The sequence below is a fragment of the Macaca thibetana genome, chromosome 8 (assembly GCF_024542745.1).
Source record: "Macaca thibetana thibetana isolate TM-01 chromosome 8, ASM2454274v1, whole genome shotgun sequence".
Lineage (NCBI taxonomy): Eukaryota > Metazoa > Chordata > Mammalia > Primates > Cercopithecidae > Macaca > Macaca thibetana.
Window position 1 is genome coordinate 14,061,338 of NC_065585.1, and position 15,777 is coordinate 14,077,114.

Consider the following 15,777-nt stretch of genomic DNA (forward strand, 5'->3'; position numbering starts at 1 on the left):
TAGCCCTCAGTGGTCCTTTCCCACACTGGCCCGTGAGTGCCGCTTTCTACAAGACCTGGGGCGTCCGGGCCAGATCTGGGTGGCAGGTCCCTCCGCCACCCCCCGCCCGGTTCCAGGGGCGTGGCTTGGCGCGGGGGCGGGTTTAAGTCACCGCGGGTGTCTGACCGCTCTGACAGGTCTCCAAATTCCTCCCAATAGCCTGGTGCCCGCAGCGCGTTTCAGAGCTCCAGGGTGGCACGCGGCGGCGCTTCCCTGGATCCAGAGGCGTCTCTGTCGACTTCCACTCGGCCTCGGGCCTCCCTTCTCCCCCAAACCTTCGCCTCATCCGCCAAGCTTCGGTTCTCAGCCTCGGATATCCGCACCGGCGGCTTCTCTTCGTTCTCAGAGCTCTTGGCTTTGGAGACCTCCCCACTTTTTCCTTTCCCCACCTCCTGCTCCTCCTAGCTCCAAGCCAAATGGACTCCAAAGAACGAAGTAAAGGGGATGGGAACTGTGTGCTGCGACCCTTCGAAAGCACAGCTGAAAGCGTGGACCTCGTCTTATAGCTCAGGCTGGGACCCTGGGGCCAGAGTCCCCGCACCCACTCCCGGAGGGATGCTTCTGGCCAGAGCCAGCGCTGCGCTGTCAGTCCTTGCTCCGCAACTAGGAACGAGCCTAGGAGGGAGCCTCAGCATACCCCTTCCTTAAAATTAACTATTTGGTGAATTGTTAGCGCCGAGGCTACCACCTCTCCAACCCTGTCGCGGGGCGCCCCGCCACCTCACCGTGCCCCCCTCCTCCTCCTTCTTTGCCCCCGCCCCCAGCTCCGCCCCTGCTCCCCATCCCGGCGCAATGGAGTTCTCCGAAAGGCGATGATTCCAGCCACATCTGCTAACTTCGCACCCATCGCTGCCGCCGGTCACCCCCGGCCAGGACCCCTGAAACCGCGGAGCAGTGGGCGTCCAGAGCCCAGTGCTGCAGCCAGACCCGCCCGACGCGCAGCAGAAGCACGGCGCCCAGGCTGCTAGGCGTCTCTTGGAGAGCAAAGGCTGCGCCAAAACGCTGAGCCTAGAACCAACCAAGGAGCCTGAGCCCAGGAAGGGGCTGCGTGGCTCAGAGCGCTGCGGCTCCTGAGGACAAATAGCCACTGCCGTTGCGTACCCAAGCTGCGCCGGCTGGCGGGAGAGCAGCGCGCAAGGACGCGGAGGTCCGCCGCAATCTTCCAGGTGCCCTTTGCCCCGGGCACAGTATGACCTGACCTACAAGGAGCCCTGGCGCAGGGCTCCTGCAACGGGACAGCCTAGGATAGAAGGGATCGCTGCCAAGCTCCTACCAGGTCGCCTTCAAGTCTTTAGGAACCCCCTCCTCCGGCTGCCTCCCCAGGGTTCTGCGCCTCCTTCCCTGCGGCCCAGCGCCATGGAGCTCTCCGATGTGCGCTGCCTTACAGGCAGCGAGGAACTCTACACCATCCACCCGACGCCCCCGGCCGGCGACGGCAGGAGCGCCTCCCGGCCGCAGCGGCTGTTGTGGCAGACGGCGGTGCGGCACATCACGGAGCAGCGCTTCATTCACGGGCACCGGGGAGGCAGCAGCAGCGGAAGTGGAGGCTCGGGCAAAGCATCGGACCCTGCGGGCGGCGGCCCCAACCACCACGCGCCGCAGCTGTCAGGCGACTCGGCGCTGCCCCTCTACTCGCTGGGCCCGGGAGAGCGAGCGCACAGCACCTGCGGCACCAAAGTCTTCCCGGAACGCAGCGGGAGCGGCAGTGCCAGCGGCAGCGGAGGCGGGGGCGACCTGGGCTTCCTGCACCTTGACTGTGCCCCTAGCAACTCGGATTTCTTTCTCAATGGGGGTTATAGCTACCGAGGGGTCATTTTCCCCACCCTGCGCAACTCCTTCAAATCTCGGGATCTGGAACGCCTCTACCAGCGCTATTTCTTGGGCCAGAGGCGCAAATCGGAAGTGGTGATGAACGTGCTGGACGTGCTGACCAAACTCACTCTCTTGGTCCTGCACTTGAGCCTGGCCTCGGCCCCCATGGACCCGCTCAAGGGCATCCTGCTGGGCTTCTTCACCGGCATTGAGGTGGTGATCTGCGCCCTGGTGGTGGTTAGGAAGGACACCACCTCCCACACGTACCTGCAGTACAGCGGCGTGGTCACCTGGGTGGCCATGACCACCCAGATCCTAGCAGCAGGCCTCGGCTACGGGCTCCTGGGCGACGGCATAGGCTACGTGCTCTTCACGCTCTTCGCCACCTACAGCATGCTGCCGCTGCCGCTCACCTGGGCCATCCTGGCCGGCCTGGGCACCTCGCTGCTGCAGGTCATCCTCCAAGTGGTCATCCCCCGGCTGGCGGTCATTTCCATCAACCAGGTAACTCCTGCCTGCCTTGCATTTGTTTCCCCTCTAACTTCCCCGAGTTATTAATCATATAGCTTCCAGAGGGCCAGGGTTGCCTCACTCTCTTTAAGTCTCCTCCTTTAGTCTGGCACAGTGCCTTGCACCTAGGAGGTCTAAAGTGTTAGTGGAATGCAATCCCTTCTTAAAGTGGAACTAAATGACCTCTAAAAGTTTCTACCAACTCTACCCTTCTACTCGGATTCTATGAGTAATTCTACTCTGACATCAGCTAAGAAAGTCCGCTTTCTGCTCCTCATTCCCCTCCCTCAGGGTCCGCAGTCTCTGGAGCATGAGACAGAAGGGGAGGGGAAGCATCCAGATTTAGAAGGTGACCCATTCCTTAACAGCTCTCCTCAGGAGAGTCGCAGCAGGGTGTCTAGGGGGCTCTGGGCTTCAGAGTTGGGTTTTTCCACATCTCTAAGCCACAAACCCTCAGTTCTCAAAGGAACATACATTTGTTAAACACATACTGACTGTCAGTGCTGAGTACTGTATGTGTTATTTCATCCGGTCCTTCAAATAATCCTATGACACATGGTTTTCTCGGGAATTTTTTATTGCCTTGGTGACCGAACATGATATCTTCTCTCATGACGGGATGCGACCCCAGTGCTTTGAATAAACCAAACTCAGTAATTGGGGGTGGCAAAGAACGCAAGTTTTGATTAATTGGAAAAGAGCATTTTGATGTAGATGGTGTAAATATTATATTTAGGTGAAATCTTGTTCTTTAGGCATCTTTCTCTCCTTTCTCCTTCTTTTTTTTCTATTCTTCCCCTTAAATATGGATATGCTTATGTGAACACAGTTCACATTGTCTCTGGGTGAGAAGGTAGACAATGTTTCTCTTGTTTGAATTTACTAGAACCAATAGATAATTAATGGCATGGCACTGTCTTTGCAAAATGTATGGTAGGTAACAGGAGAGTGAATTTGGGGGGTTCTCAAAAATGAGGGAAACATGTCAAGTGAAGTATTTTCAAATAGATGACTGGTGTGACATGCATGGTCAGGGGGCTGCTTTGTGTGGGCCTGCCCTGTCCTTAGCCTCTGTATCATTTCTGTTGCATTAGCAGCTTAAAACTCCTCTTCTTTACGGTTGAATTTGAATAGATGGTGCTTAGAATAAACAGGCACAACCCCACTGAAAATTGCTCATGATGTTTAGGTTGCCAGCACTGTTAGAGTGCTTCACCCATCATTGGCCTCCTGGACTTCTGGTCAATGTGGGATCCTGTCTCTTCTCCGATGGTTCTGGATTCCTTTGCTCAGGTGACTTATCTGATTGGCTGCTTTTACAGTGCTTTCTGAAGTCTCTCTGGGTAAAGCAAAGACTACATAAATTACATGCCTGTGATTATCAGGCATGAAATGGAGAGATGAGAGACTCTGAGTAACGGCTGATTGACTGAACTTTTTCTTATTAAAGGCAACAATGAATGTGTTATCACAGTCACCATGAAACTTTATATCCACATATAACAAATAAATCTTAATCTGGGAAGTGGAAGTCAAATTCTTTGGTATTAACTATTTCTCAATTGTGTTTACATGAAGACCTACATGCCAGTACATCTAAATCTACTTTCTTCCAAGCTCTCTCATTCTCTTTTTTTATTTTCTTTGTTGTATACTTAGACATTAGCAGATCTTTTCTTCCCTGTCTTCCTCTCCTTCCTTCTTTCTCCTTCTCTTTGCCTTCTCTTTTTTTCACCTAACTCACTATGAGTTGTTTTCACGATAAAGCATAGCTATCTGATCATGTTTAAGAAACTCCATGTATTATAACCCACTGCTTTTCATGCAATAGCCTTTCTCAGTACGCACAACTAGAAAATTTAATAAGTAAGTTAGGAATAGTATTTAGAATAACACATCCTAAGTGGCAAATTATGAGTGTTTTCAAAGTTCTAAGTATAGATATCTTTTTCTTGCCAAGTGAATCCAGAAAGTAAATTTGGCTCCATATTTGTTTTATACTCTACTCAAATACTACCAGATGGGAGAAGATTAAAAATAACCCCCAAATGTCTTCCCACCCTCATCTCATCATAAACAATTCTCCACTGTGAAAACCAAGGTCCTGATGCATGTAAACCAAGTTCATTCAATTTTTTGTTTGGGTTAGAATTATAGATAAACTATGATTTCATAGGTTGAGTCACCTGTTACCAAAACTCTAGAGGAACAACCAGAGCGCTCTCCCCTCACTTCAGTGCTGAAAGGGCCTTTAAAGGTCCTTTGGCGCCCTCTATGGGCTTAAGAGTCTTTCCTAGATCTTGCAGATGGACAAAGTAGAGAATAAATCACTCTTTATAAGAATCTGTGATTTTTAAATAGGTACTATTTAGTTTACCATGTCTAGTAACATATAAGGAATGCTCAAAACCTGCTAAACACTTCTTGGAGCAACTAGAGTAAAATCCTAACTGCTTACCACAGCATGCTTGATTCTCTGAACTAGTTGCTTCTTCTCTCTCCAACCATATTTCCTTCTCTTCTCTCTTCTTTTCTCTTCATTAGGCTCCAAATACGCCATTCATTTTTTGCCATATTCTAAGCTCTTCCTAATTGTGAGTCTTTTCACCTGCTACCTAGAGCAATTTTTCCAAAGTCTTTATAAGACTGGCACATTCTCATTGTTCCAGACTCTCAAATGCTACTTTCTCTAGTAAATGACTTGTTTTATTTTCTCCAGAGCACATCTGCTATCTGCAATTATCTTATTTGTTTATATCTACTGTTTGTCCCCCACACCCTCACAAGAATGTAAACACCATAAGGGCAAGGATGTTGTCTATCATAAATAGCATTTTATCCTCGGCCTCTAGAAAAATGCCAGACATATAGTAGGTATTCAACAAATGGTCACTGAATGAACAGATAATTCATCATATAGGAAATATTATAAAATATCCAAGTGCCCTGGTGTTGTGTCGGTGAAAGCTTTCCACACACACACACACACACACACACACATATGCGTGCAAGGCAGTCTTACACATAAACATCTTTTAAAGAAGTCAAAAAACTGTAATAATCCTTTACTTTGCACAGTATTTTACATGTAACTAAGCACCTTTATGTGCATCATCACATCTAATGATGAAAAATAGATGGTATCATCCTTCATTTTCATTTCAGAGAAAAAAATGACAGATTCCTAGAAACTTTACAGTGATATCCTGAGGATCAGGAACCTAGCAAGCAGTGAGGACAGAATTCAAACCCTTACTCCAATGCCAATTATTCTTCAGAAACCCTCTAGTGATTATCTTTCTAAACACGTAAGCATTTGAAACTATTAAAGAGTGAGGAGTACTTCTTTTACTACTTAAGAGAGTAAATTCTGTATAGCACATGAATAAACATTTAATGAAGAAGTCAAAGGGAAATTATGAGAGAAAAATGAGTGAATTGTTGGGAATAGGCTCATTGTAGCTAACTCATCATTCTGCTTAGCTGGATGCAAATCTATCAACTAAAGGCCATAAACACTGGAATAGCATCTTTCTCCACATTAATCTTCATTCTCTTTGGTAGGATGGCTAATGTTTAACTTAGAATTATCAAGAATTAGGAAACGAAAATGAGAGTATAGAGTTAGCGCACCTTGGCAGCTGTTTCACTTCATTGAAAATGTCATTTTTGAAAGGAACAAATGAGCCAATGATTGCCTCCCTTTAATCTAAGCTATGAGAATCTGCTTTCCCTCTTTCTACCCTGAAGGAAATGACATCTGTGACTTGACAGGGTAGCAACCACACTGCAAATCTCTGCAGACACCCTATGAGAAGAGACAAAGCCCTGTGTTCATTGAATCACCATTTGCTTTCCACTGCAGATACAAAATGGAACCTAAAAGGGGCCACTCAGGAAATTCCCTGCCATCAGCAAAGAGATGGTTTATGTTTTCTCTATTCAATTAACACACTACAAACATTGACTTCCCACCCAACAATGAGATTATTGTCTAGAGCAGACATAATCACCCATATGTTTTCTGCATCTGGAGTGGCATTGGAAAGACTGAGAAACTTTCAGAAGGTTCAAAACCCAGTTTGAAGGGTTCCTTTTATTTCACTCTGACTTAGCTCAGCTATAGGTAGCACTAGGGCTACAATCATTTCTTTCTTATGAAACCGCACCCAATTCAAGTTAAATAAGCCTCAAACCAATAATAGGAATACCTTGTCCAGATTTCCCTAAGACACTGATTTACTTTTCCCACATCATAAACCAATTGTTTGTCTCACCAATTCGATTTATCCACCAGTAAATTCATTACAAAATGATGTTATATATGTAAATAAAGGATTAATGATAAGATTATATTTGCTAGGTTCTTTCACAAGATAGATAAATTCTAAACGCTCTTGCTATAGCTAGCATTTTACTCTATTTTAATTGCTGGTGACAATAATCTGAGTTATCTTACATTTGAAACTCATCTCATTCTCATTCTTTAGCTCATTAGTGATAAGATGGTGGAAATCATTTAGTTATTGGAAAACTGAGAGGCAGTAATATTTAACCAGAAAGATCGCTGCATTATGGTTCCCTCTTGGGGATTCTAAAATGTTACAGCTAGTGGCTAATTAGTCTTCTGTACCTCTTGGTGAGATAGATAAGCAGACTTGTCAGAGTGGAGATGATTTCTCCAAGATAACTGTACAATCAAAGGCAGTCAGGTATGCAAATCCAGGTTACTTAGTGCTCAAGGTCATGCTGTCAGATTTAAATTTCTCATGCAACATCTTCTTTCCTACCTTTCAACATCCTATCAAACAGGAGAGACTAGAGCCAGAAAAATGCTAAAGAATGATCGTTAAACTTGACTTAAAATGAGGGACGTTTAGCCTACCATTTGACTTTCAAGAAATCCTTTAGGGGAAAATGCTTTTTGGGTGTATGTGCTGGATAAGATAGTGGTGTATAGTATGAGTAGGTTGGGTTCAGGAGGGAAGCAGATTTTGTATGTGACTTATATACACATTTTTGACCACTTAAATGAAGGACTAACTTCACAGTAAAGACAACATGAACATAATAAAATTACCAACTTCTCTCCCATCATTTATACAGTTTAAACATTAGATATTATACGTTCTTTGTGTAAGTCTAAGGTTCTTTGTAGCTATCTCAAATCAAATAAAGGGAATCCTGTGACTACTTAATGTACAACAAATGGCATGTAATATAAATCGTTCCAATTTGGTAGTTGGTATCAAGGTACGTACTCACTTGAGAGACATAAATATCCATTAAATGAGGATGACTGGAATCCAATTTAATGTATCTCACCAGTTATGGTGTACATTTCTTAAGACCCCAAATATCTCCATTTCTGTGCATTTTTCTTTAGGAAATTCATATAGGCTTTAAAAAAATAATGGCAGCTTTCCAGCATGTCTGAGAAAAATGCCTTTCAAAAACTGATTTGAGTGTCAACCTTCCCAAGAGATTCCTCTGAATGCCGAGAAATGGATATATTCTCCCTTACTTGTGAAAGATACCCAGAGATTCTCTTTTTTCTTTCTTTATATTTTTCTTTTCTTTCTTTCTTCTTCCTGTGTGTGTGTGTGTGCTTGTGTGTATGTGTGTTGGTGGAGAATGGGCTTTGCAAAGGATATCATAATGATGGCTGAAATGACCAATTAAATCCCTTCAGCCCTGGCCTGTAGACATCTTTGCCCTGGAGTTGCAAATAGGCTTGTTGTCTCTGTATTTAGAGAGAGTTGTAAAATGAATGTGTAGTGTGTGCTTTGTAGGATTGAATTATGAATTTGTTTTCTTTCATATCTGGTAATATCACCTGACTGTTATCAGCAGGTCAGAGCATAATTAGATTAGAACTGGGAAGATGGGGAGGACTTTGCTTCTAGAGCAGCTGCTACAATGTCATGCTAAGTAGGACAAATGCATTAGTCATATTTATACTTTAATGATTGATGGCATTTTAAGAGCTCATCAGAAATGAGTGAAACCAAGCAAAAAAACGAAAGATTTTTTAAAAGAGTTTATTCCATATTCAGTGCTGCTAGCAACATTTAATCAGAGGACACTACTACAATCACGCTGATGTGACACTTTACTGTTGTCTAAATATGTCTTAAGATGCTAATTTATTCATTTCACAAGTGTGTCTATTTAAGTTGATTCTACATGTGTTTATTTGCAAAACATAGGAGACACTTGCAACATTCATCTTAAACCTTTCCTCTCAGCACCAAATAGGTACAATATTGATTGTCTGAGAGACCAGTAGGCCCAGATTACGCAGTTGGACAACATAGCAGTTCATTTGACTTATCGCTTCTGAAGTGTGTTCTTGGTTTTCTCTTTGGGGCAGAATTAAAGTAACAGAACATGAAGGTTGGTGGCAGTATTGAAGGTTGCAAAATTTCTGTGATACATAGGTTTGAACCACAGCTAGTAAAGGAGTGGGTTATGTAAAGAATTTTCTTCCCAGGATTTTTGTGGGGCTTTAGTTGAGGAATGCTGCTTCAGCCAGCCACAACAGAGCAGGGAAAGCCAGTATAATCTTCCCTGCACTTCCCCAGGAAATGTAATTGGATTTACACACTCAAATTATATCATGTGAGTTTTGCTTATGAAGGACTATTTTAAGAAGTCAGGTCACTTAAGCAGTGCTTCGGAAGCCAGATTTTCTCCCTGCAAGATTTTTTACAGTCAGCCCTGTGGGGGAGAGGAAGAATGCAGACTAGATTAATTAACCATGGAGATGCCAGACATTCCACAGGAGGCCTAGGCACATTCTGGTACGCATAAAAGCCACCTACCAGCAAATGCCACTATGCCACTACCTTCTCAATAAGAGAACAGAGCTTATCTGACAACGTGTTGTAATAAACCTATGTTTGCTTGTTTTTTGATCTCTATGCATTGGACTCTGAATGTGCATGTGTATAATTCGATATCTGAATTTCATTTAGCTAGATCATACATTTTAAAATATGAAATACTTTGTACTTTATAGCTAGTGGAGCTTTCTATCCCTTTCACTCTGTTTCCTGCTTTATATATCTAAGCTCAAGTGTACTAATTGCAAAATGTCTTTGAAGCACAAACTTCCCCCAAATTAGGGAATGATAAAGTTATACATGGTGAAGACATAAGCTGGACATGGAAGTAAATCACATTAATGTTTTGGGGTTTCTTGTTAAATGAGTAATGTTTTTACAACTGCCATTTCTATCTACAGTGCCAGTGTAAAAATTTCACATAAAAACGAGAAACTATAACCACTTCATTTTGTAAACAACACATCCTTGTTCTATGTCAGCTGATTTTTCAGTTGACTGGAGTAAACCATTTCAGAATCTTTTCTTCATTTGTGTGTATGTATGTGTGTGTGATTACATGCTGAATGCACAAGATTGCTTATAAAATAGAAACTATTAAGGATTAGAGAATGCATTATCAAAGTACACGTATTTCTTTAACTCAGACTATAAGGAGAAGAAATAAGGGCACAAAAAAATCTAACAGAACCCATCTTATAGTGCCATAACAAAATACCTGAGACTGTGTAATGTATTAAAAATAAATCAGAAATGTATTTGGCTTCTGGTTTTGGAGACCAGGAATTCCAAGATTGAGGGATCATATCTGGTGAAGGTTTTTTGTTGCAATGTAAGATGGCAGAAGGCATCACATGGGCATAAAAGAACAAGAGATTGAACTCAAAGCCTCAAACACTTTAAAAATCAACATTAATCCTTTCATGAAGGTAAAGCCCTCAGGATCTAAACAACTCTCATTAGGCCCCACTGTAACATTGGGGATTACGTTTTGAACACATGCTTTATGAGGGGCACATTCAAGCCATAGCAGGGACCAAAAACAGAAAACGAAACAAGGCAGAATACCTCTGGAAGGTCTGAAGATGGAAGGGATATAGAAGGAATATGGTGACTGTCTTTAAATATTTGGGGTTCTACCATGACAAAGAGACTGGTTATTTTATGTGTGTCTCCTTTGGAATGGAATTAATACCAATGGATGGCCATTAAAGCAGGAGAAATTCTAATTCACAAAAAGGTAAAGTTTGGTAACAAACAGACCTGCCTAGGGCACTGCTTTTTGAAATGATGAGCTCGTTACCATTGGGCATTCTCCAAGGAAAAGTTGTGCAACAATTCATCAGAGATGTAATCAAGGAGATTCCTATATAGTGATCTGTATATCTATTCCTAGAGACATATAGGAATATCCTATGTAGGGAGATATATAGATATGTATTCCTATAGAAGGAATCTCCTTTATTATATCCCTAATGGATTGTTGCACAGCTTTTCTTCAAGGTCAGTTGAAAGTCGTTGGCTGCATCTCATGTCATCATGGTTGCTTTGCAGGCATGGAAAAGTAGAAGACAAAGGGCAAGAGGCCAAAAGGGTAAAAGGGCATAAGCCAACTGCATCTGTGCCCCTTTGAGGAGTTCCCCTGGGATCTCCGCCCAACAAGACCTCGTTATCTTTCAGGGGCCATAATTATGATACAGGACCATTCTATCAGCAGGAAAGGATGGCAAAAAATGATTTTTCTTGGCTTTAAAAGATCAGGATTGCATTAGAATGAAAGGTAGAAAAACTATTGAAAAGATAAAATTTTCAACAAATATTTGTTGACTGCCTGCTGGGTTTTATGTCCTAGAACACAGCTAGGTACTAAGAAGATAAGGATATTGATGTAATGGAGTTGATACTTGGATGGATTTGGGTAAGGAGTTTGTGACTCCACTGCAGAGGTTTGGTTGGAGGTTTGTACCTGACTCTTAGAACACATCTGGTGCATGGGATTCAGTGATTCAGTAAATATTTTACACAAATGCAAGACTTGGGTTCTTTTAACTACAGACCTCTAAAGTATGAAACATCAAAGCTGCAGTGGATTTCTTTTAGAAGTTACATGAAAGGAAAGGTCAGACTCCAGAAGAAGTAGTGGAAGGATATGGATCTTCCTCCCTGGTGAAGAAAAGAAGAGCGTGTAAAAGGACCCTGGGATGGGCCAAGAGATCAGTTGTCTGAGCATCACTTTATCACAAACAGAATGTGTCATGAGGCTGGTGACCTGCAGACATGACAGGAGGGAGCATGTGCAGCTCTGGGAACTCATACTCACTCTGTACTCAAAGTGACTCCAGCTGAAAACTGAAGAGCTTCCCTGAGACTCCAGGCAACCCATCCCCACACAAACATGGGCAGACAGTAAGTTTAGGCAAGGCTCAAAGTCCCTTTCCTTGGCACATTGCCACATCCCATGTTTTCCTTTATCAGAGCAATGTCATAAGGTTCTCACATGCCCACCAGACTATGAGCCCCTTGAGGTCAAGAATTGTGTCTTATCCATCTTTGTGTATCTAGCTGCTAGCCTAGCATCTGGCACATGGATGGTTCTGAATGCCATATTTTAAATTAATGGAATGAACGAATAGTAGGTGACCATCTCCTTCCTTCCCCCAGTCACCCCTACTCCACCCCCACCCCCACACACACATCGTCACAGAATCATCAACAGGGAATGAAAAACTGGCTAGAGAAGAGAAATCAGTCTCTCTGTCAATACAGCAAAAGTACACCAGAAATTATCCCATGAAACACTTTGAGCAGAAAGCTGCAGCTGAGTTTTGCTATACATATGCATATACATATACATATTAGATAATGTGAAGAAAAATTCAAGTAATTATCCAGATCATTTAAGTTAAAACAAAAGTTATGGGCCTGAATTATTCATGGGTATTTGTCCATTACCAAACACTTTAAATGGATCAGGCCCATCTACTCAAAATAGAGACCAATTGCTAGCAAATGCATCACCCTCTTGTTCTCTTCCCTCTTTGTTCTTCAGCACCCTGGCTCTGAATCTCTATACCCAGCTCTGGAGTTCTTTGCTTTTATAGCTGCAGTCCCCAACCTTTTTGGCATCAAGGAATGGTTTCATGGAAGATCATTTTTCCCCAGACCTGGGTGGAGGATGATTTTGGGAGGATCCAAGAGCTTTATATTTATTGTGCACTTTATTTCTGTTGTTATTACATTGTAATATATAATGAAATTATTGTACAACTCACACCATCTTTTCCTGTAGCTAGATGGTCCCATCTGGGGGTGATGGGAGACAGTGACAGATCATCAAGCATTACATTATCATAAGGAGAATGCAGCCTAGATCCCTCACATGTGCAGTTCCCAATAGGGTTTGAACTCCTATGAGAATTTATTGCCACCGCTGGCCACTGATCTGACAGGAGGCAGAGCCCAGGCGGTAATGCAAGCATGGGGAGTGGCTGTAAATACAGATGCAGCTTCACTCACTTGCCCTGCCTCTCACTTCCTGCTGTGCAACCCACGACCTGCTGTGCAGCACACTGAAAATCACTTCCTGGGCTTGACATCTCAGTGGTGCCCCCTTCTGGTTGATGCTCACCATCTGACTCCATACAGGTGCAGCTGTGGGCAGGGGGTACTCCCACCCTTCCATTGGACTCCTGGTGCTCCATACCAGAGGGGCTGGTCGGCCTCATTCCTTAGGGGAAGATATTGGACAAAGCAGGTTGACCTTGCCGTGTCTAAAAAGTGGATAGTTCCTTAGTCCACTGTTTCCTGCAGCTTAAAACCTGTCACATAAAGACCATATTGTACCCTAACTGGACCAGTTTATCTGCAGACTTCTACCAAGCAAACTAAGTCTGATTTCAGGGAATGGAACTCAATGCAGTTAACTAAAGCTGTCTTTATAAAGTCCCCAAAAAGGTCATGAGTCTTTTATGTTTTCAGTTCATTTTTTTTTTTCTGCCGGTTAGTTTAAGAAACAAAATCACTCAGAGCAAGCTAGTTTTCCTCTAAAGTCAACACCCTCATTCATTGGGTGAGCCTTCCCAGCCTATTAGTGGTGGGTAGTTTATTTGAGAATGAGTTCATGGCCCCAGGTGGTCAGCGTGCAGTGACTACAAAGTCTCTTCTATTTACGAGACAGAGATATTGCCCTTGGCTCTTGCCAAGTGAATTATAACATGATATGCAGCTCTTTGGGCCTGGCCTAAGCCATCTCTGCCAGAGAAAAGCTATGCCAATGGACAATTAGAGATATTTTTGAAACCATGTAAGTGTGTTTCCTTAAAAACGTAGAAAACACACATTCTCCTGTTTTTGCTATGGGTTTTTCACAGCAACTTTGGCCAAATGACTTTAGCTTCTTTGGGCCAAAATTTCTTCATGTCTAAAAGAAGGATATCTCAACACTCCCGACCCAGTTAGACATTCCTCCTCTAAGGGCATGGCCCTTTACCTGCCCATTTATCCTGCCTCATTTTGTAGTGCTATTGGCTTCCACATCTTTCTCACCAGCTGGGCTGTGAGCTTCACAAAGTCTGGGGTGGCATCTGGGTCACTGTTAAGTCTCTACAGCATAGTGTAGTGCTGGTTATGTACTCTTCTTTCTCAGGTGCCTTCAGGTCTTGTTTATCAATTCACCTCTTCAATGTTGAGGCTCCTTAAGTTTTCATCCTATGCGACTTCCCATTTTCTCACTCCACACCACTCCCTGGATAATCGAATCCCTCCCTCAGTCAACAAGTATGTATCTGTGTGCTGCTAACTCCTAATCCTGTAACTCTTCCCCAGTTTTATTTGCAAAGCTTAAGACCTGGCAATCTAGAGACCTACTGGATACCTCCATTGAGGCAGCCCAACCTCAACAAGTCAACAATTGACTCCGTCCCACCTGATATCTACATGAAATTCTGATGGTTTAGTCTTCCGTTGCTGGGGTCTGTCCACAGCTCTCTATCCTGCTCTTTCTGTTCTAGTGCAGCCCCCTGCCCAAGATTCATCAAGCCACACCATGCTCCTCTGAACCACCCCCACACTCCCCAGTGGGAGCTTCTCCCATATGCTAGCATTCTCACCACATCACTTCGCTGGGTAAGTTCTACTGTTGAACCTCATCACCAGTTTTCTGCATATTCCATGCTGGTTTCTGCCTGTGTGTGTCTTCTAGGACAATTGTTTACCCTCCTTGTCTGGCAATATTCAAGTGTCACCACTTCCTGGAAGTCCCTCTGTACCCCTTCTCCGGGACAAGTGCCTGCTTAAGAATAAGTGGGGTGTGTTGAATTGGAGAATTGTGTTTGTTTGACTTTGATAATCTGAGCTCATGTTAGGTGTTTAAGGAAAGGAGGGGCAGAAAGATATGCAGAATTTGACAAAAAGAATGAGCAGTCCTTCAAGCATTACTCTTTCAATGAGAGAGGACATGTATTGGAGATTGCTATATGCCAAACTTACACACTTCACAAGGAAAGAAAAAAGCATAGAGTTCATAGCACAGAATGTGATTCAGATTCAGACTGCCTGGGATTGATCTACCATTTTTTCATTTTATGACACTGTCAGGAGCCTCAATCTTTCTGCACCTCACTTCCTTCAGCTGTAAAATGGGAATAATAATAATAATAACTCAGAAGGTTGTTGAAGAGACAAAATAATACACATGGAGTATTTAATCAGAACCTGGTAAAGAGGAATCAGGTAATACGTTTCATTTGATTTTATAATTTAAGTTTTAAAACAATCACCCTTTTTCAGTGAGCTCTCTGCCCTAAGCTGACAGTTTCTGGACTTCACCTGGCTTAACCCCTGCATCCTTTAGACCAATGCTTCTCCAACTTTAATGTGAATAGGAATCATTTGGAGATCTTGACAAAATTTGTATTTAGGAGGAGGACCCTAGATTCTGTGTTTCTGACAAGTTGCCAGGTAATGGATGCTTGCAGTCTGCAGATCATAATTTGTGGGAAAGGCTTTGGAGTTTGGCATAGACCCCACCGTCTCTTCAGTGGGTCTCTGCTACTCCACCAGGTGGATTTAGATCCTTGTGCTCTAATTCACTTGTATTATTGAACATTTAGGCTTCCATAGCAATATACCATAGCTGACTGGCTTGTAACAACAACAACAACAACAACAACAACAAACACATTTATTTCTCATAGTTCGGGAGGCTAGGAAGCTCAAAATCTAAGCACCAGTAGACTTGGTGCCTGGTGAGGGCCTGCTTCCTGGTTCACATGGCCATCTTCTGACTGTGTCGTTGCGGTATGAAAGAGACAAGGCAGGTTTCTGAGGCCTTTTATCTGGACACTAATCCTATTCATGAAGGCTCCACCATCATGACACATTCACCTCCCACCTCTTAATTCCATCACCTTAGGGTTAGCATTTTAACATATGAAGTTTGGAGGGACACAAACATTCAAACCATAGCAACATTATTCCATCATTCATTAATGCATGCTTTCATTTAACCTCATATGGCAAATATTTATGGAGTACCACAGTGTGCTGCATGTAGGCAGTAGGCGTGCTGTAG

The 15,777-nt window shown here is 43.4% G+C and overlaps 1 protein-coding gene across 2 annotated transcripts in view; it reads left to right on the top strand.

Annotated features, from left to right (window-relative positions):
- The first annotated feature begins 1,395 nt into the window (after positions 1-1,395).
- Positions 1,396-15,777, top strand: part of ADCY8 (adenylate cyclase 8) — a 261,339-nt gene continuing 246,957 nt past the window's right edge. For both annotated transcript variants that reach the window (XM_050801571.1, XM_050801572.1), the window contains exon 1: positions 1,396-2,355. In XM_050801571.1, coding sequence (XP_050657528.1) covers positions 1,396-2,355 — 960 coding nt within the window. The remainder of the gene's footprint in view (positions 2,356-15,777) is intronic.